The 20,527-nt window shown below is 35.7% G+C and overlaps 2 protein-coding genes across 6 annotated transcripts; both read left to right on the top strand.

Moving 5' to 3' along the window:
• The first annotated feature begins 1,125 nt into the window (after nt 1-1,125).
• On the top strand, nt 1,126-7,654 carry LOC135140378 (transcription factor 15-like). 2 transcript variants are annotated; one of them, XM_064070880.1, is made up of 4 exons: nt 1,126-1,625; nt 7,047-7,094; nt 7,211-7,436; nt 7,487-7,654. In XM_064070880.1, exons 1-4 carry the CDS (start codon nt 1,495-1,497, stop codon nt 7,595-7,597), a joined length of 516 nt encoding a protein of 171 aa, XP_063926950.1. In that variant the 5' UTR covers nt 1,126-1,494; the 3' UTR covers nt 7,598-7,654. The 2 variants fall into 2 exon arrangements, with proteins under 2 accessions (XP_063926950.1, XP_063926951.1); XM_064070881.1 differs by lacking the exon at nt 7,047-7,094 and having other exon boundaries at nt 1,130-1,625.
• A 139-nt stretch (nt 7,655-7,793) lies between these two features.
• On the top strand, nt 7,794-20,515 carry LOC135140377 (lipoma-preferred partner homolog). Of its 4 annotated transcripts, none has more exons than XM_064070877.1 (8): nt 7,794-7,883; nt 8,452-8,590; nt 12,563-12,911; nt 12,961-13,160; nt 13,245-13,289; nt 13,462-13,902; nt 19,747-20,046; nt 20,099-20,515. In XM_064070877.1, exons 2-8 carry the CDS (start codon nt 8,453-8,455, stop codon nt 20,228-20,230), a joined length of 1,605 nt encoding a protein of 534 aa, XP_063926947.1. In that variant the 5' UTR covers nt 7,794-7,883; nt 8,452; the 3' UTR covers nt 20,231-20,515. The 4 variants fall into 4 exon arrangements, with proteins under 4 accessions (XP_063926947.1, XP_063926946.1, XP_063926949.1 ...); XM_064070876.1 differs by lacking the exon at nt 7,794-7,883 and adding an exon at nt 8,109-8,272; XM_064070878.1 differs by lacking the exon at nt 7,794-7,883 and adding an exon at nt 8,281-8,372.
• The last annotated feature ends 12 nt before the right edge of the window (nt 20,516-20,527 follow it).

Genomic DNA, 20,527 nt, shown 5'->3' with positions numbered 1-20,527 from the left:
TCTCCTTTTTATGGTTCGCCCTTTTTCATCACTTATTTTATTCCTTTTTTGTTACCTTGTTATTGCATTTTTGTCCCTTTTTGGTCGACTTTAATTTTTTTTTGTTTGGTGGTTTTTAAGTTTTTTGTATTTTTTTTTTTGTAATTTTTTGGTCCATTCTTTTTTCATTGTTTCCATTTTTTTCAAGCGTTTTTTGAGCCTTTTTTCTTTTTTTTTATCGTTCTTGTTTTTATTTATCTTTTTTTCGGATTTTTATACTGCCTTTTTGGTCGCCTTTTTGTTTTTTGTCGTATTTTTATCACTTTGTCTCCTCCGGTAGCTCACGTGACAGCCACGTCCATCGTGTGCCACGATGAGACTGTCAAAATTATTTTTCATATTTTGGCCGGAAAATTGCACATTTTCGGAGTTAATTTAACGATATTTAAACAAATTGAACTGTTTTTAATAACTTCATATGTGTAGAAAAACGGTTTTCGGTTTATTTATGATATATTAATCCTTATCATATATAAATATTATAAATAATATTATTTGCTTAAATAGGGTTTAATTATGTCATGATAAGTTATCAGCAGCGGTTGCACAAATTGATTTCACTAAAAACACAGCCCAATTTTTTTTAACTAAATACTTACTATTATTATTGCATTAATGTATTGCAGTAATGTTTAACAATTTATTTCATAATTAAACGAATAAGGATGTGTTGACTTTACCACAGTATCTTTACACTGAAAAATCATAAAATGTGGCGCAATGTACATATTACGTGTATTACTGGTTGCATAATCGATCAGCTAATCTAATAAACAAAAATCAGATTTTTATTTTTGTTTTTGTGATTGAATTACAGAAAGATGGTTTACATGTTTGAAAAATTGTTTTGAGAATTCAACAATTAAAGGAATACACCCCTAGTACTGTATTTTCACCCCTAAAAATCAAATGATTATCTGATTATCTTCCACAATAAAAAATACATCCAGCTACTGCCAACCGCCGCCTCGCTTCCTTCGCAAAAACCCCACCAAAGCCCAACCCATCCGACCCAGCACATGTCCCATTTCCCTCGACAAAATCGCCCTTTCTTCGCCGCCTCGTGATTTATTTGTTTTGAAAACGCCACCCGTAAGGGATGACTTCCTCCCGCCAGGTCCGTACTCGCCCCGTCCCCCGGCCCGCCGTGACGTCAGCCCAATTAGCTCCTCCGGCCGCCGCCAATTAAACCCCCTTCAATTAATCTCCATCTCCGGCAACAAGCGGCCTTTTCATTTTCGTCGCCTGAAAAATCGCCGTCTGTTTCCCTCATTTCCCCCTCGGTCAGGCTCTGCACGGCTGTGTATTTTCGAGTGGGCGTCGACTCGCTCAGCATCTGTTAAAAATATCACGAAATTGTCTTAATTGACTGAGCTCATTCACAGTCGGCTATGACACTTGTTGCTTCACGAACAAATGAAAACGCAGTAGTTTTGGCTCGGTTTGAGCGGAAAAATGGAGTTTTACCACGGGAACGGTGCTGGAAATAAGAGGAAAAAGTGCGCGGCCAATGGGAGCGAGGAGGTCGGGGCACCTGTGCGACAGAGGAGTCAGGCGAATGCGAGGGAGAGAGATAGGACGCACAGGTAACTATGATGTGTGTGTGGCGGTTTGGTGGATTGCGGTGTGGCGCTGTCTTGATGGAGGTATTTTTCGGGTGGTTGGGTATTGTTGAATAGGAGTCGGTACAGGATGAGGGCTATGGTTATTTATTTGTGTATGTAGATAGTAGAACTTGTTGAGAGATATTTTCGGGCTAATAACTTGGGATAATAATAATAAAATTGGGATAAATGATAGATTAAAGTGAGCCAGTTTAGATCTTGGTGTGATTATTTCGATTTTGTAAGATTTGTAAACCTGTTTATCGATGTTTCTAATTTTTCATTTCTTAGAAATAATTTGATTAAATTAAACCTTAAATTAGTTTTTATGTTGGTCATACTATTGGGTAAATGACAAGTATGACACTTGTTTGACATTTTTGACATGACTTAATTCCATATCAAAAAATGGCTGATCTGTAAAGTCAAAATTTTGCTGTTGGGTTTATAAGAAATGATTAATTTGTGTTATTTCTATCTAGATTTGTAATTTGAATAATTAAATGTCACTTGCATCAGGTTTGCTTGCGTAACGAAAATCACCAAATTGCTATTGCAGAATTTATAGATTCTGTAATTTTATACTTCACTTACAGTAAATCAAGTTATATCTTAAGCCATTTTTTTGTCGCCTATTGTGATCTTTTTTGCTTCTTTCTTGCCTTTTTACTCCTTTTTTTTTTTTGGTGTATTTTTATCATTTAACTGCCTTTTCGGTTTTTTATCGTTCTTTGTCGCCCTTTTTTGGGCCTTTTCTTTCATCTTTTTCTTTGTTGCGTTTTTGACGTATTTTCTTGTCGTTTTTTTAGTAGCCATTTTTTGTTTTTTCAGCTTTTTGTTGTTTTTTGGCCACGCTTTTTGTCGTCTTTTTAATTTTTTTCTTGCTTTATTTTCGCTGTTTTTTTGTCTCTTTTTTTTATTGATTTTTTTGTCATATTTTTTGTCTCTTTTACCCCTTTTATAGCACTTGTTTTGTTGTCTCTTTTTTCGCCTTTTTATGGCTTTTTTTTATTAGTTGCTTTTATCTTGTCTGTTTTTTCTTTGTCACTTATTATTTTTCGTGTTTTTTCACCTTTTTTCGTTGCCAATTTTTTTGGTCGTTTCTTTGGACCTTCTTTCAGTGGTTCTTTTGCCCCCTTTATTTTTAATACTTTTTTCGTCTTTTTTTCCTCGCCTTTCTCTTTGGCAGGTTTTTGAGTCTACTTTTTTGGTCACTTTTTTATTATTTTTTTTTTTTTCGATATTTTGCCGCCGTGTTTTCACTGTTTTTTTTTCACCTTTTTTCTTTGCCATATTTTTATTTCCTTTTTTTTGTCCTTTTTTTATCGACGTTTTCTTTGTCGCTTTTTTAGCCCCGATTTTTGTTCGTCAATTTTTTATTGCTTTTTTTGACGGATTTTTAGTTTTTTTTGATCATTTTTTATGTCCGCCCTTTTCATCGCCATTTATCGCATTTTTTATATATTTTTTTATCCTTTCTTGGTATATTTTTTCATCATTTTAACGCCTTTTTTTTGCCCACTTTCTTTCTCTCATTTTCTTTATAGCTTTTTTTTATCGATTGCTTCTTTGTCGCTTTTTTAGTCCCCCTTTTTTTGTTGCTTTTTTCGAACCACTATATATTTTTTAGTCGGATTTTTTTGTCGTTTTTTTGAACCATTTTATCATTTTTTTTTCTTCCATTTTCTTTGAAGGTTTTTTTAAGTGTACTATTTTTGGGTCTCCTTTTTTTTCGTCATATTTTTATCAATTTTTCGTTGCCTTTCCTTTTTATGGCCTTGATTTGACATTTTGTTGTCCCTTGTTCGCAATTTTTTTTGTCGATTTTTTCGCATTTTTTTGTCCTTTTTTCGTTATTTTTCTGATCTTTTTTTTTCGACTTTTTCTTTGTCTCTTCTTTAGTCCTCTTTTTTTGTTTCATCCATTTTTTATGCCTTTTGTCTTTTCTTTTTGTATTTTTTTGTTCCTTTGTTTGTTCCCCCTTTTCATCGTTTTTTATGGTCGTTGTTCTACCTTATTTCCGCATTTAATTGACTGTTTTCGTTTTTTTTTCATCTTTTTCATCGATTTTTTTGTCCCCTTTATTTCTCGCCCTTATTTTATAGCTTTTTTAACGCCTGTTTCTTTGTCGTTTTTTTTAATCACCTTTTTTGGGCCCCTTTTTGTCGCTTTTTCGAACAATTTTATCAACTTTTGTGTTCACAATTTTCTTTGTACCCATTTTAAGTATATGTTTTTTGGTCTCCTTTTTTTCGTCCTATTTTTACCACTTTTTTAATCGCGTTTCCCTTTATCACGTTGATTCACATTTTGTTGTCCCTTTTTTGGATTTTTTTTTGTTTTTTTTCAGCATTTTTGTCTTTTTTTTTCGTAATTTTTTTTGTAATTTTTTTATCGTCTTTTTCTTTGTCGCCTTTTTAATCGGCTTTTTTTAATCCTCTTTTTTGTTTCTTCCATTTTTTATAACTTTTTATCGCATTTTTTTACTGTGTTTTCGTTATCTTTTTTTGGTTCTTTTTGGGCCATTTTTTCATTTTTTTCGTTGCCTTTTTTTGGTCCCTTTTTTTCTCGCCCCTTCTTTATTGCTTTTTTTATGGCCTGTTTCTTTGTCGCTTTTTAGTCGGCTTTCTTTGGCCCCCCCTTTTTTTTTTTTCTTTGTAGGTTTTTTAAGTGTATGTACTGGTTTTTGGTCCCCTTTTTTTCGTCCTGTTTTTATCACTTTTTTAATCGCATTTCTTTTTATGGCCTTTATTTCACATTTTGTTGTCCCTTTTTCGCAATTTTTTTGACTGAGTTTTTTTTTCATTTTTTTGTCGATTTTTTCGCATTTTGTGTCTGCTTTTTTTCGTAATTTTTCTGTTCTTCTTTATCAATTTTTTCTTTGTCGCTTTTTTAGTCGGCTTTTTTGCCCATTTTTTGTTTCCTCTATTTTTTTACCTTTTTCCGCGTTTTTTTGACTCTGTTTTCGTTATCTTTTTTGGCCCATTTTTTCATCTTTTTCATTGTCTTTTTCTTGGTTCCATTTTTTTCTCACCCTTTCTTTACTGTTTTTTATCACCTGTTTCTTTGTCCCTTTTTTTATGTGGCCATTTTTGTCCCCCTATTTCATCCCTTTTTATGGTCTTTCTTCTACCTTTTCCGCGTTTTTTTTTGCCTTTGTTTGGTTACCTTTTTTTGGTCCTTTTTGGGCCATTTTTTCATGTTTTTCATCTTTTTGGCCCCATTTTTTTCTCGCTCTTTTTATTGCTTTTTTTATCACCTGTTTCTTTGTCGCTTTTTTAGTTGGCTTGTTTTGGCCCGTTTTTTATCGCTTTTTCAAACCATTGTAGCAACTTTTTTTTCTCTTTTTTTTTCTTTGTATGTTATTTTAACTGTGTTGTTTTTTGGTCTCCTTTTTGTCTGTCCTATTTTTATCACTTTTTTCGTTGCCTTTCTTTTTATGGCCTTGATTTCACATTTTTTTGTTCCTTTTTCGCAATTTTTTTGGCAGAGTTTTTTTTTTTCATTTTTCTGTGGATTGTTTTCGCTTTTTTGTCCCTTTTTTTCGTTATTTATGTTTTTTGATAGACTTTTTCATTGTCGCTATTTTAGTTCACTTTTTTTGTTTTCTCCGATTTTTATTACTTTTTTTCGCATTTTTTAATCCTTTTTTTGCCCCCCCTTTTCATCGCTTTTATGGTATTTTGTCTACCTTTCTCCGCGTTTTTTGATTCTGTTTTCGTTATCTTTTTTTGGTCCTTTCTTGGACCATTTTTTCGTCTTTTTCGTCCCCTTTTTTGATCCCCTTTTTTGTCGCCCTTTCTTTATTGCTTTTTTATTACCTACTTGTTTTTTGTCGCTTTTATAGTCGCCTTTTTTGGTTCCTTTTTGTCGCTTTTTCAAACCATTTCATATCAACTTTTTCTTTTCACCATTTTCTTTGTAGCCTGTTTTTGGTCTCATTCTTTCATCCTATTTTTACCACTTTTTAATCGCCTTTTTTTCACCTTGGAGATCACATTTTGTTGTCCCTTTTTCGCCATTTTCTTTCTTTTTTTTTCATACTTCTGTCGATTTTTTCGTATTTTTTGTCCCCTTTTTCGTTATTTTTTTGTCCTTTTTTTATCGACTCTTTGTCGTTTTTTTAGTGCCCTTTCTTGTTTCGTCCATTTTTTATTTCTGTTTGTTGTATTTTTTGTCTTTTTTTGTTTCCTCTTTTCATCGCTTTTTATGGTATTTTTTTGTCCCTTTGTTTACGCATCTTTTTTGGACTTGGCGTTCATTAACCTTTTTTTTTTAGTATTCTTTTTTTCTCAATTTTTCTGCCATATGTTTTGTCCGCTTTCGGTTCCATTTTTTTTTTGTTTTTTTCTCGCTTTTTTGTAACTTTTCTTGTGTTTTTTCCTCCTTTTTTTATAGCATGATTTTCGATATTCTTTGGCGTTTTTTGAGGCTTTTTTTCTTCTTTTTTTTATAGTGTTTTTAGTTGGCTTCTCTTTGTCTCCTTCTTCGCCTTTTTATCACTTTTTTATCGCTTTGTTTTCTCTATTTTTCCTCGTTTTTTTTTTCATATTTTTTTGTTGGGCTTTTCTTTGTCTTTGTCGATTTTTTTAGTTGCCTTTTTTTTGTCAGACTATTTTTATCCTTTTTCTCATTTTTTTAATTTCTTTGGCATTTTTTCTAAACGTTTTTTTGAATCATCTTTTTTCACCTCTTTTGTCGACTTTTTCATTCTCTCATTTTTTGTCGTTTTCTCTTATCGTTGCTAAAAAGTTTGACGTCATCAAACACTTTACTATGGAAACCTTAAATTATAGATTATTATCATTAAAAAAAATACAAAATCACAAAGTCAAATTTTATAATTTGTCTAAGAAACTGGTTTGTTTGATTGTGCTTTAGGGACGAGGAAAGTTCGATTTCTTTCTAACTTTGTGTTTTCGACAGTTCAAGGTCACTTGTATCAAACTGGCAGTGTCAGAATACTGACAAGTGTGACAGTATTCTGACATTTTGACACAAATTAGCATTGTACTAACCCACAAAAAGTCCCTGCTGCTTTTTGGAGTCAAATTTTTTCTATTAGCCAATAACTAATAAATGAATGAAAAAGTCACCCAAATTTTAGTTCGCTTTTCATCATCTATAATAAATTTGTAAGATAAATTGCAGAGTTGGTGGAGCTTCCAGAAGAGGACATAATGATACTCAGCGTTTTATGACGTCATCTTCAAAAGAATCAGTTATAATGTAAAAACGAAAATAAGAAAACTAAGATCTGACACACCTTTGTAGATCATTTTTCCCAATTTTCTGACCCTAATTTATTATTTAGTCGTTAAAAACTGAAGCCCTGCTTTAATAATGACCTGTTGTGTTACTTTACTTTGCGTCATTACCAAACTAAAATACTAAAAATTCCAGATGTAATGAAGCCAAGAAAATTTTGGACATATATTCAAAACCCAAAAGGTATATAATTTAATTATTACTTAAACACAATTACTTAAGTAAAGATGCCGCGATTTACAAAAACAAAAACCTCCCCCCTCCACGCCTTCTTAATCTCCGACAACAATATTTTTTAGCGTGAACACGGCCTTCTCCACCCTTAGAACCCTCATCCCCACGGAACCCAAGGACCGCAAACTTAGCAAAATCGAGACCCTGCGACTAGCCTCCAGCTACATCTCCCACTTGGGCACCCAACTCATGGCGGGCCCCATCGACCAGCCCTGCCTGAGACTGGCCAACAAAATCGACGAAACGTCGAACCGAGTGTGCACTTTTTGCATCGCTCACAAAAAATTACCAGTAAGTCGATACACAATTTTGATGAATCGAAAACTGAGTTTGTGTTGCAGAAACAAGACGAGTACGACTACACCCCGAATTTCGAGAGCCAGATCGTGCTGAATCCCGGCTCCCCGAACGCCATTTTCGCCACTAACGACTTAACCGCCATCTATTACTAATCGCACGAAGCGGATGGTTTTGGGACCACTCTGTATATTTTAAGCTAGTTATTAACGTGTACTTAACAGAATAAAGCCGTGTTATTGTAAGAAAGATAATTTTGTTGTTCTGGGTGGTTACATTGTTTGGGTGAGGTCATGTCCCTACTACTTACCAACTGGAACGTGAGTCACAGACGAAAAGTTTTAAAGAACGAGATAGTGGAGGCATGCAGTGATTCATTTGTGGGTAGTGATCTAGCAACGACCGTTTTTCAATTTTTTGAAGCCCTTTTTGCGAAAACAGGTGAGTCTGGGTGTGCGAAATTCGGCGGTCCGGCCCTGCGCTGTCAAATTTGACACGGCCGAAACCGCACTTTTTGCTGGAATTTCCGGTTTTCGCTTAATTGACTGCGTCCGTGAGGTCATTTGCATTCTTTTTTCAAGAAGTACCATAAAAATGCAGTCAAAACGTTGATTTATTTGCGTCTGTCCAGTACAACGGCTACAATCGCCCGCTCAAGTTTTGGGTTTGTTGGGGGTCGGTTGTGACGAGTGTCGAGTTGGTCAACTGCTCGATTTGTCATTGCAGCGAAGTGTTCATTTTCGGGTTTACACCCGAATTCGTGGAATTTGACGAAAAACTGAATCAAAATAGGGCGTAAAGTGATTAGTTTTGGTTGATAGTGACGCAGGGTAAGGAGTTCTGGGGAATTTGCGGTGTGTTGGGGAAATTGGGGAACATAACCTCACTTTGTTTAATTGAGTTGCATTTTTAAGGAATTATATTATCGAAGTAATTACGTTATCTTTACTGAGTGCGCATTTGTCGCATTTCGTTTGTGGAAAAGTTTTAGTTAGTGAGTTCATTTCAGGATGAACGACTTGGACAAACAATTGGCCGAACTGGCCCTACTCAACAAGAGTGAGCTGGGGTCTAATGCAGGGACTGGGACTCTGGGGAAGAAAATAGGGCCTGCGGTCCCTCCAAAACCCAAGAAACCGCAACCACAGGTATTTTTTTTTGTTATAATGTTTTATCAATGGTCAGACATATGGGGGCTATAAATGTCATTGTGCTCAATGCAACCTAGAAATTGATGACTGTAAGAGCGCCAGTGTGTCCTTTTAGAATTGTTTCCACTTTCATATTCAATAACTTTCTCTTTTCATGTAGAACTAATTTATGTCAAAAATGACAGATTAGTGTCATACTTGTCAGTTACATGCCAGTGTGGCCAACCCAAAAATTAATTTCAAGCATAATTTAAACGACTTGTGTCTAAAATAAGCGGCTTAAAGTATAATTTAATTGTAGAATTTGTAGATAATTTAATAATTCTGTTCTATAGTAACAATTTAGTGATTTTTGTATGGAACCGAAATTGTAGGCAAGCTTGACGCAAGTGAGCCAATAGCAAGAGATTTTGCTTAAAACGGCAGCCATTTTTTGATGTAGAACTAAATATGTCAGAAATGACAGACTAATGTCATACTTGTCAGTTACGCATCAGTGTGACCAACATAAAAATTCATTTGAAGCTTAATTTAAACCACTTGTGTCTAAAATAAACGGCTTAAAATATAATTTGATTGTAGACAGTTTACCACAGGGGAGATATTATTTGGAAAATCCATAAATTCTATAGAACAATCTAGTGATTTTTTTGATGAAACCGAAACTGGTGGCAAGCCTGACGCAAGTGTCATTTAATAATCCAAATCAAAATTTAGACAGAATTTAGATTAATTATCTCTTCTGAAGCCAGTAGCAGGATTTTGCTTAAAAAGGCAGCCATCTTTTGATGTAGAACTAAATATGTCAAAAATGACAGATTAATGTCATACTTGTCAGTTACGCATCAGTGTGACCAACATAACAATTCATTTTAAGCTTAATTTAAACGACTTGTGTCTGAAATAAATGGTTTAAAATAAAATTTGATTGTAGACAGTTTACCACAGGGGAGATATATATTTGGAAAATCCATAAATTCTATAGAACAATCTAGTGATTTTTTTGGTGAAACCGAAACTGGTGGCAAGCCTGACGCAAGTGACATTTAATTATCCAAATCACAAATCTAGACAGAATTTAGATTAATTATCTCTTCTGAAGCCAATAGCAGGATTTTGCTTAAAAAGGCAACCATCTTTCGATGTAGAACTAAATATGTCAAAAATAACAGATTAATGTCATACTTGTCAGTTACGCATCAGTGTGACCAGCATAAAAATTCATTTTAAGCTTAATTTAAACGACTTGTGTCTAAAATAAGCGGCATAAAATATAATTTGATTGTTGATGGTTTACCACAGGGGAGATGTATTTGGAGAATCCATAAATTCTATAGAACAATCTAGTGATTTTTTTAATTAAACCAAAACTGATGGCAAGCCTGACGCAAGTGACATTTAATTATCCAAATCGAAAATCTAGACAGAATTTAGATTAATTATCTTTTCTAAAGCCAGTAGCAGGATTTTGCTTAAAAAGGCAGCCATCTTTTGACGTAGAACTAAATGCGTCAAAAATGACAAGATTAATGTCATTCTTGTCAGCCACGCTTCAGTGTGACCAACATAAAAATTCATTTTAACCTTAATTTAAACGACTTGTGTCTAAAACAAACGTTTTAAAATATAATTTGATTGTAAACAGTTTACCACTGGAGATATTATTTGGAAAATCCATAAATTCGACAGAACAATCTAGTGATTTTTTTATGAAACCGAAACTGGTGGCAAGCCTGACGCAAGTGACATTTAATTATCCAAATCAAAATTTAGACAGAATTTAGATTAATTATCTCTTCTAAAGCCAATAGCAGGATTTTGCTTAAAAAGCCAGCCATCTTTCGATGTAGAACTAAAGTGTCAAAAATGACAGATTAATGTCATACTTGTCAGTTACGCATCAGTGTGACCAACATAAAAATTGATTCTAACCTTAAACTACTTGTGTCTAAAATAAACGACTGAAAATATAATTTGATGTAGACAGTTTACCACAGGGAAGATATTATTTGGAAAATTCCTAAATTCTATAGACAAGTCTAGTGATTTTTTTGATGAAACCGAAACTGGTGGCAAGCCTAACGCAAGTGACATTTAATTATCCAAATTAAAAATCTAGACAGAATTTAGATTAATTATCTCTTCTGAAACCAATAGCAGGATTTTGGTTAAAAAGGCAGCCATCTTTTGATGTAGAACTAAAGTGTCAAAAATGACAGATTAATGTCATACTTGTCAGTTACGCATCAGTGTGGCCAACATAAAAATTCATTTTAAGGTTAATTTAAACGACTTGTGTCTAAAATAAACGGTTTAAAATATAATTTGATTGTAGACAGTTTACCACAGGGGAGATATTATTTGGAGAATCCATAAATTCTATAGAACAATCTAGTGATTTTTTTGATGAAACCGAAACTGGTGGCAAGCCTGACGCAAGTGACATTTAATTATCCAAATCAAAAATCTAGACAGAATTTAGATTAATTATCTCTTCTAAAGCCAGTAGCAGGATTTTTACTTAAAAAGTCAGCCATTTTTAATGTAGAACTAAAGTGTCAAAAATGACAGTTAATCTCATACTTGTCAGTTACGCATCAGTGTGACCAACATAAAAATTCATTTTAAGCTTAATTTAAACGACTTGTGTCTAAAATAATCGGCTTAAAATGTAATTTGATTTTTAGGCACTTTACCACAGGGGAGATATTATTTGGAGAATCTATAAATTCTGTAAAACAATCTAGTGATTTTTTTTGATGAAACCGAAACCGGTGGCAAGCCTGACGCAAGTGACATTTAGTTCTCCAAATGAAAAATCTAGACAGAATTTAGATTGATTATCTCTTCTGAAGCCAATAGTAGGATTTTACTTAAAAAGTCAGCCATTTTTAATGTAGAACTAAAGTGTCAAAAATGACAGATTAATGTCATACTTGTCAGTTACGCATGAGTGTGACCAATATAAAAATTCATTTTAAGTTTAATTTAAACGACTTGTGTCTAAAATAAACGGCTTAAAATATAATTTGATTGTAGACAGTTTACCACAGGGAAGATATTATTTGGAAAATCCCTAAATTCTATAGACAAGTCTAGTGATTTTTTTGATGAAACCGAAACTGGTGGCAAGCCTGACGCAAGTGACATTTAATTATCCAAATCAAAAATCTAGACAGAATTTAGATTAATTATCTCTTCCAAAGCCAGTAGCAGGATTTTGCTTAAAAAGGCAGCCATCTTTTGACGTAGAACTAAATGCGTCAAAAATGACAAGATTAATGTCATTCTTGTCAGCCACGCTTCAGTGTGACCAACATAAAAATTCATTTTAACCTTAATTTAAACGACTTGTGTCTAAAACAAACGTTTTAAAATATAATTTGATTGTAAACAGTTTACCACTGGAGATATTATTTGGAAAATCCATAAATTCGACAGAACAATCTAGTGATTTTTTTTATGAAACCGAAACTGGTGGCAAGCCTGACGTAAGTGACATTTAATTATCCAAATTAAAAATCTAGACAGAATTTAGATTAATTATCTCTTCTGAAACCAATAGCAGGATTTTGGTTAAAAAGGCAGCCATCTTTTGATGTAGAACTAAAGTGTCAAAAATGACAGATTAATGTCATACTTGTCAGTTACGCATCAGTGTGACCAACATAAAAATTGATTCTAACCTTAATTTAAACTACTTGTGTCTAAAATAAACGGCTTAAAATATAATTTGATTGTTGACAGTTTACCACAGGGGAGATATTATTTGGAGAATGCATAATTCTATAGAACAATCTAGTGATTTTTGTTGTAGAATCGAAACTGGTGGCAATCCTGATGCAAGTGACAATAATCTAATTTCATATACAAACTTAAAAAAAAAAAAACAAAAAAAGTTTTAATAAAAAAAAAAAAATTAGTTATGCAAAAAAGGAGCGCAGATTAATCACGACAGTCCTGTTTCAGATACCTCAGTCGTACCCCCTGAAACAGACCGTCGAACCCTCCTACTCCTCCCGCCTCCAGACCACCCAATTCTACTCCAACCTCCCGCCCCAAAGCACCTACTCCAACGCCCCCACCCTCCCACTAAACTCCTCCAACTACGCCAACTTGCCCCGCCCCCAGAACATCAAAACCACCAATCTAACGCCAAAGCCGTATACGAAGCCCGACCACGTGACCTACAGCAACATCCAGGTGGGCCAATCGCGCAACCAGGACGGCCTAATCTACAGCAATCTGGTCCACCCGCCGCGGGAGGGGAACGTCTACAGCAACCTCCCGCCCTCCGGCAACGCCTACGCTAACGGAGGTAAGGCGTGACTTGTGTATATGTTGTTGTCTGATTGGTCGTTGAGTAGAGGACTTGCCGCCGCCTCCCCCTCCGCTCGATATGGGCGGCAATTTGGGTGACTACGCCCCGTGCACCATCAACACCAATCTGCCGCCGCCCCCGGAGGATTTATTGCCGCCGCCGAGCCCGGTCAGCTCGAGCTACAGCGAGTTGAGGAGGGCCACTCAGCCGGGCCCCCAGGACTTCAATTACAGTCTAGGATCGCAGGTATTGGATTGGAGAATTAATGAATTTTTGGCTTAAGCTTCGTAACATGACTAATGCTTGTGTCTATTGTTTTTCGCTAACCAGTACGCTGATTCTGATTCTTTGTATGGATATGGGGCTATGTCTCAGGTAATTCTAAGTCTAGGGTGGCCAGATGGTCTGACATTCGTGCGTGGCCAACTTCATTCGCATGGACTATATATGGTTGTTCCAAATAAATTGAACAACAGTATATACGCTCATTTTAAACGAACGAAGTTGGCCGCACAAGGACCCCTTTTCACGACGTTTCGTTCCGCAGTCATCTTCAACGTACGAGTCGATTTACGAGCCCATCAACCCGCGCCCCCCGAGTCAGATGTCCTCAAGGTCGAACTACTCTCTATACGCCCCCTACGTGAGCGGTAACACTAGTACCATGACGGGCCCCAGCCAGTCGGCCAGTCGGATGGACGTGAATGCCCCCGGTCAGTCACCGAGTCGGATGGAGGTGAATAAGCTCCAGGAGGTGGACAGTTTGACCGATTTGCTGGTGCAGGGGATGGATAACGAGCAGGATCAGGATGTATACGGGGTGTGCGTGAAATGCGGGGATAAGATCATCGGAGAGAATAGCGGTTGTACCGCTATGGATCAGTTGTACCATACTAAATGCTTCACGTGTCACCACTGCGCTATTAATTTACAAGGGAAGCCGTTTTATGCGCTCGATGGGAATCCTTACTGCGAGGAAGATTATTTGGTGAGTGACGTAATGTGGTTTGTGAACTTGAACACAACAAATATGGCTAAATGGGACTACACATAACCTCACTTTTTGACCCCGATACTAAAAGATTTTTGATTATCATGCTTGTTTATAAACAAAGTTATTGCTCAGAGATAAAGGAAGGCCAGTGGGGTTTATAGGTTTCTAATTTTAGAAAGTTTGAATCATATAACCTCACTTTTTGTTGTAAACCTTGGAATAAAAGGAACAAAATCGTGGTTTTAAATTATGGTATTGATGTTTCTCATTGAATTTGATGTGGGAGATTTTAAAGGTTCTCATAATGGCTTTGAGTGTTTTGATAATGTGAATAATGTCGACTCTTTCAGTAATGACATAACCTCACATTTTATTTTGTTCCCAAATAAACGGAAAAATAACAGCAATTTTTGTTATTTTGAAACAAATTTAGATTCTGGGTACTCGAGATAAATTAATTACAGCCCTATAAGTAAGTTAAGTAAGTAAATTTAAAAAGTCGGGAACTTTTACTACGTAGGGCTTCGGTTTCAATCTGACTGTCTTAATTTGGAAGTTATTAAACTGACTGCTTTAAAATCTTGCAAATGTTTTAAAGTTGGTGTAAATATGGTAAATTACTTGATTACTTTTGTTTTGTCACTTTTTCTTATTTATAGTGTCGCTTTTCTATGAATTTTTATAGCGTTTTTCCCTTTTTTTAATAGATTTTTTGTTTTTTGTTGCATTTTTTGTCACATTTTATAACACGGTTTTTGTCCCCCCTTTTCCGCCATTTTTGTTTCATTTTCCTTAATTTGGCAATTTTTGCCTTCGTTTTGTACCCGCTTTTGAATGTCGTTTTTATTCTTTTTTTTTTTGTATTTTTTAAGTCGCCATTTTTTTCCCATTTAAAATTTTTTTCTTATGCGTCTTTTTTGTTTCTTTGTGCAGTTTCATCGCCCCATCGCATTTTTTCGTCGCCCTTTTGTGTCCCCTTTTTTCATCGCATTTTTGTCCCTTTTTCATCGCATTTTTGTCTTTTTTTCATCGCCTTTTTTGTCCAATTTTTTATCACTGTTTTGTTTCACTTTTTCATCGCTTTTTTACCTTTTTCCCTTCCCATCTCCTTTTGTCTCTCTTTTCATCTTCTTTTGTCCCCCTTTTCATTTCTTTTTGTTTCCCTTTTCATTTATTTTTGTCCTCGTTTTCGTCTCCTTTTGTCTCCCTTCTCATCTTCTTTTGTCTCCCTTTTCATCTTGTTTTGTGACCTTTTTCATCTCCTTTTGTCCCGTTTTTTCATCTTCTTTTGTCCCTCTTTTCATCCCCTTTTCACAGCATTTTTTTCGGTTGTTTACTTTTTTTGTCCCCTTTTTTCATCGTATTTTGACCTTTTTATTGCATTGCCATCTTTTTCATCGTTTTTACAATTTTTTCCATTTTCGTCTACTTTTTGAACCCCTTTTTCATTACAATTTTGTCCCCTTTTTTTTTTCATCGCCTTGTCCCATTTTTTCATCGCTTTTTTGTCCAATTTTTCATAGCCGTTTTGTTCCACTTTTTCATCGATCTTTTACTTTTTTCTCATCGCATTTTGTTCTTCTTTTCATCTCCTTTTGTCCCCATTTTCATGTCCTTTTGTCTACCTTTTCATCTTCTTTTGACCCCTTTTTCATCTCCCTTTTGTCTCCCTTTTCATTTTTCGTCCCCCCTTTCATCTCATTTTGTCATTTCATCCTCTTTTGTCCCCCTTTTCAGCCACTGTTGTCTCTCTTCTTCTCATTTTTTCCCTTTTTTCATTTCTTTTTGTCCACCTTTTATCTCTTTTTGTCACCCTTTTCATTTTTTCGTCCGCCTTTTCATCTCATTTTGTCTCTTTTCATTTTTATTTTGTCTCCCTTTTCATCTCCTGTTGTCCCCCTTTTCATCTCCTTTTGTCCCCCTTTTCATCGCCTTTTGTCCCCCTTTTCATCGCCTTTTGTTCCCCTTTTCATCTCCTTTGGTTCCTTTTCATCCCCTTTTGTGCCGTTTTTCATCGCCTTTTGTCCTCTTCTACTCCTTTGATCCCCCGTTTGTCCCCCTTTTCGTCTCCTTTTGTCTCTCTTTTCATCTCCTTTTATCTCCATTTTCATCTTTTGTGCCCCTTTTCATTTTCTTTTTTTGTCTCCCTTTTTATCTCCATTTGTCCCCATTTCATCTTCTTTTGTCCCCCTTTTCATTTTCTTTTATCTCCATTTGTTCCCATTTTCATCTTTTGTTCTTCTTTTCATTTCCTTTTGTCTTCCTTTTCATCTTCTTTTGTCCCCTTTTTCATCTCCCTTTTGTCTCTTTTTTCATTTTTTTGTCCCCATTTTCATCTCCTTTTGCTTCTCTTTTCATCTACTTTTTGTCTCCCCTTTCATCTAATTTTGTCCCCCTTTTCATCTGCTTTTGTCCCCCTTTTGTCCCGTTTTTCATCTCCTTTTGTCTCACTTTTCATCGCCTTTTGTCCTTTTTTTCCACTCCTTTGATCCCCCGTTTGTCCCCCTTTTCATCTCCTTTTGTCTCCCTTTACATTTCCTTTTGTCCCCCTTTTCATCTTCTATTGTCCCCGTTTTTTCTCGTTTTCTCGTCCTTTTCATTTTCTTTTGTTCCTCTTTTAATTTTTTTTGTCCTCTTTCGTCTCCTTTTGTCTGTCTACCTTTGCATCTTCTTTTGTCTCCGATTTTATTTTTTTGTCCTACTTTTCGTCTCCTTTTGTCCCCCTTTTCATCTCCTTTTGTCTCCCTTTTCATCTTCTTTTATTCCCCTTTTCTTCTCCTTTTATCTCCGTTTTCATTTTTTTGTCTCCCTTTTCATCTCCTTTTATCTCCCTTTTCATCTTCTTTTGTCCTCCTTTTATTTTCTTTTGTCTCCGTTTTATCTCCATTTGTCCCCCTTTTCATCTCCATTTGTCCCCCTTTTCATCTTCTTTTGTCCCCCTTTTCATCTTCTTTTCATCTTCTTTTGTTCTTCTTTTCATCTCCTTTTGTCTCCCTTTTCATCTTCTTTTATTCCCCTTTTCTTCTCCTTTTATCTCCGTTTTCATTTTTTTGTCTCCCTTTTCATCTCCTTTTATCTCCCTTTTCATCTTCTTTTGTCCTCCTTTCATTTTCTTTTGTCTCCGTTTTATCTCCATTTGTCCCCCTTTTCATCTCCATTTGTCCCCCTTTTCATCTTCTTTTGTCCCCCTTTTCATCTTCTTTTATCTCCCCTTTTAGCTCCATTTGTTCCTATTTTCATCTTCTTTTGTTCTTCTTTTCATTTCCTTTTGTCTTCCTTTTCATCTTCTTTTGTCCCCTTTTTCATCTCCCTTTTGTCTCCTTTTTCATTTTTTCGTTCCCCTTTTCATCTCCTCTTGTCTCTCTTTTCATCTTCTTTTTGTCTCCCTTTTCATCTAATTTTGTCCCCCTTTTCATCTGCTTTTGTCCCCCTTTTCCTCGCCTTTTGTCCCCCATTTCATCTCCTTTGGTTCCTTTTCATTCCCTTTTGTCCCGTTTTTCATCTCCTTTTGTCTCCCTTTTCATCTCCTTTTGCCCCCCTTTTCATCTTTTTTTGTCCCCGTTTTTTCTCGTTTTCTCGTCCTTTTCATTTTCTTTTGTCCCCCTTCTTTTACTGTTTTTTGTCCTCTTTCGTCTCCTTTTTCTCCCTTTGCATCTTCTTTTGTCTCCGTTTTTATTTTTTTGTCCTACTTTTCGTCTCCTTTTGTCCCCCTTTTCATCTCCTTTTGTCCCCCCTTTTCATCTTCTTTTGTCCCTCTTTTCATTTCTTTTTGTTCCCCTTTTCATTTAGTTTTGTCCTCGTTTTCCTCACCTTTTGTCCCCCTTTTCATTTCTTTTTGTACCCGTTTTCATCTCGTTTTTTCTTCCTTTTCATTTTTTTTGTCCTCTTTCGTCTCCTTTCGTCTCCCTTTTTATCTCCATTTGTCCCCTTTTCATTTTCTTTTGTCCCCCTTTTCATTTTCTTTTGTCTCCCTTTTCATCTCCTTTTGTCCCCCTTTTTATCTTTTGTCCCCGTTTTTTTCTCGTTTTCTCGTCCTTTTCATTTTTTTTTTGTCCCCCTTCTTTTACTGTTTTTGTCCTCTTTCGTCTCCTTTTGTCTCCCTTTTCATCTTCTTTTGTCTCCGTTTTCATTTCCTTTAGTCTTCATTTTTATCTCCATTTGTCTCCCTTTTCATCTTCTTTTGTCCCCCTTTTCATCTCCTTTTGTCCCCCTTTTCATCTTCTTTTGTCCAGGTTTTTTTTTTTTGTTTTCTGGTCCTTTTCATTTTCTTTTGCCTCCTTTTAATCTTTTTTGTCCCCTTTCGTCTCCTTTTGCCTCCCTTTTCATCTTCTTTTGTCTCCGTTTTCATTTTTTTGTCCTACTTTTCGTCTCCTTTTGTCCTCCTTTTCATTTCCTTTTGTCCCCCTTTTTATTTCTTCTTGTCCCCGTTTTCATCTCGTTTTTTCTTCCTTTCAATTTTTTTTTGTCCTCTTTCGTCTCCTTTTGTCTCCCTTTTTATCTCCATTTGTCCCCCTTTTCATCTCCTTTTGTCTCCCTTTTCGTCTTCTTTTGTCTCCCTTCTCGTCTCCTTTTATCCCCCTTTTCGTCTCCTTTGTGCCCCTTTTCATTTCCCTTTTGTCTCCCTTTTCATCTCCTTTTATCCCTCTTTTCATTGTCTTTTTGCTCATTTTTTTTTCATTGCCTTTTTTGATCTATCGCTTCTTCACTTGTTCTTGTTTTTTCATCGTTTTTTCAATTTTTTCCGTTTTCAGCTCCTTTTTGGACCCATTTTTCATTACAATTTTGACCCCTTTTTTCATCGCCGTTTTGTTCCATTTTTTAATCGCTCTTTTACCTTTTTCTCATCGCATTTTAGGTCCCCCTTTTCTTTGTATTTTTCCCCTTATGATTGCCCATTTGTCCCATTTTTTCCCATTGCATTTTTGTCCCCTTTTGTCTTCGCGTTTTGTCCTCTTTTTATCGCTCTTTTGTCCCATCATTTCATCGCCGTTTTTATCCACTTTTTTCATTCCCTTTTTGTCCACTTTTTTCATCTTTTTTTTTTGTCTGCTTTTTTCGTTTTTTTTTTTTTTTTGTACTTTTTCATCGCATATATTTTGAACCTCGTTTTTGTGTCTTTTTTGTACCACCTTGTTTGTCTTTTTTTTTGGTTGCTTTTTTTCGCTTTTTTCCCCTTTCTCTTTGGTGTTTTTTGTTGGGCCGCTTTTTTGACATGTTTTTTATTCTCCCTTTTTGTAGCTTTTTTTCGAAAATTTTTCCTTTTTTTATTGTTGTTTTTTCTTTTTTGTCGGTTTTAGTCGCCATTTTTGTCGCTTTTTGATAGATTTTGTCGCTTTTTTTGTCCTTTTTTTATTTTAATCTTTTTTAGGCAATTTTTCTGTTGTTTTGTCATATTTTTTGTCGCCCGTTTTTTTTTTTTATCTTTTTTGTTATTAACTTCTTGTCGCTTCCGAAAAATTTTCCGAAAAAGCTAGGATAGTCGTTGTACTCTAAGGGCGAGGGAAGTTCTGTCAAGATAATTATTGACCAACTTTTGTTAATATTTATAGGCAAATATTAACTGTATACATTGTTAAATTTAGAACATTTTTGGATAATTCACTAATAACATAACCTCAAATTTTAGTCCGAGCACAAAAAGTCGCACTGATTTTAAATATACTCTAATTATGCGACGTAAATTAGAGCCTATAGCCTTCTGAAGACCCAAAAATTGCTTAAAACACCCTCCGAGTTAGATAATACCACATTTTAGTTCCACATAACCTCACATTTTCTTCCAAAAAAAAACAATTATAATCGCGTTAATTTGGAAAATGTAACCCGACTTCGCTCCAGAACACCCTGGAGAAGTGCTGCGTTTGCCAGAAGCCCATCCTAGACCGCATCCTGCGGGCCACCGGCAAGCCCTACCACCCCAAGTGCTTCTGCTGCGTGGTCTGCGGCAAGAGCCTCGACGGGATCCCCTTCACAGTCGACGCCACCAACCGCGTCCACTGCATCGAAGACTTCCACAAGATCTTCGCCCCCAGGTGCTGGGTGTGCAAACAGCCCATCATGCCGGAGCCCGGCGAGGAGGAAACCGTCCGCGTGGTGGCCCTCGACCACAGCTTCCACATCCAGTGCTACAAGTGCGAAGTAAGTAATCGATATTTTAACAACACATTTTTTTTTAAATTTTGTTGCTTAGGACTGCGGCCTGGTGCTGTCTTCGGAGGCCGAGGGCAGGGGCTGCTACCCCCTCGACGGGCACGTCCTGTGCAAGAGCTGCAACGCGAAGCGGGTCCAAGCTTTGACCAATCATATGACCACGGAGCTGTAAGCCGGTACGTATGTAGTACGTAGGTAGATTGCCATATTGATGTGATTATCGAGTGATAGAAAAGTATTGGAGTTTTATTTATTCGGCTCAATGAATTCCTAAGATAAGTTTTTAAGTACTGTTAAGCTTGATGCTTGTATTTTATAATGAACAAATTTTAAGCACACTTAGGTTAAGTTTTTATCTGCTTATCATTCCAGTTTTTAGAGGTTAGTTTTTTATCTTTTATAAATTGTGATTTTTTTTACGTGCCAATGGGTTAATAAAGTTGAATTAGTGATGTCATTGCTTCAGTGG

The sequence above is a fragment of the Zophobas morio genome, unplaced genomic scaffold, assembly GCF_036711695.1.
Source record: "Zophobas morio isolate AGI-343-1 ecotype UQ-CSIRO unplaced genomic scaffold, CSIRO_AGI_Zmor_V1 ptg000040l, whole genome shotgun sequence".
NCBI lineage: Eukaryota > Metazoa > Arthropoda > Insecta > Coleoptera > Tenebrionidae > Zophobas > Zophobas morio.
The sequence above is the reverse complement of the archived record's forward strand: the minus strand, read 5'-3'. Positions and strand labels throughout refer to the sequence as shown.

What these genes read in the sequence shown, in the direction of transcription:
- LOC135140378 (XM_064070880.1), top strand. Translation starts at nt 1,495, where the DNA reads ATGGAGTTTTACCACGGGAACGGTGCTGGAAATAAGAGGAAAAAGTGC. An exon ending in GAGAGAGATAGGACGCACAG is followed by an intron (nt 1,626 to 7,046) that starts GTAACTATGATG and finishes TAAAAATTCCAG; the next exon opens with ATGTAATGAAGCCAAGAAAA. An exon ending in ATATATTCAAAACCCAAAAG is followed by an intron (nt 7,095 to 7,210) that starts GTATATAATTTA and finishes AATATTTTTTAG; the next exon opens with CGTGAACACGGCCTTCTCCA.
- LOC135140377 (XM_064070877.1), top strand. Translation starts at nt 8,453, where the DNA reads ATGAACGACTTGGACAAACAATTGGCCGAACTGGCCCTACTCAACAAG. An exon ending in ACTGCGAGGAAGATTATTTG is followed by an intron (nt 13,903 to 19,746) that starts GTGAGTGACGTA and finishes ACTTCGCTCCAG; the next exon opens with AACACCCTGGAGAAGTGCTG. An exon ending in TCCAGTGCTACAAGTGCGAA is followed by an intron (nt 20,047 to 20,098) that starts GTAAGTAATCGA and finishes TTTGTTGCTTAG; the next exon opens with GACTGCGGCCTGGTGCTGTC.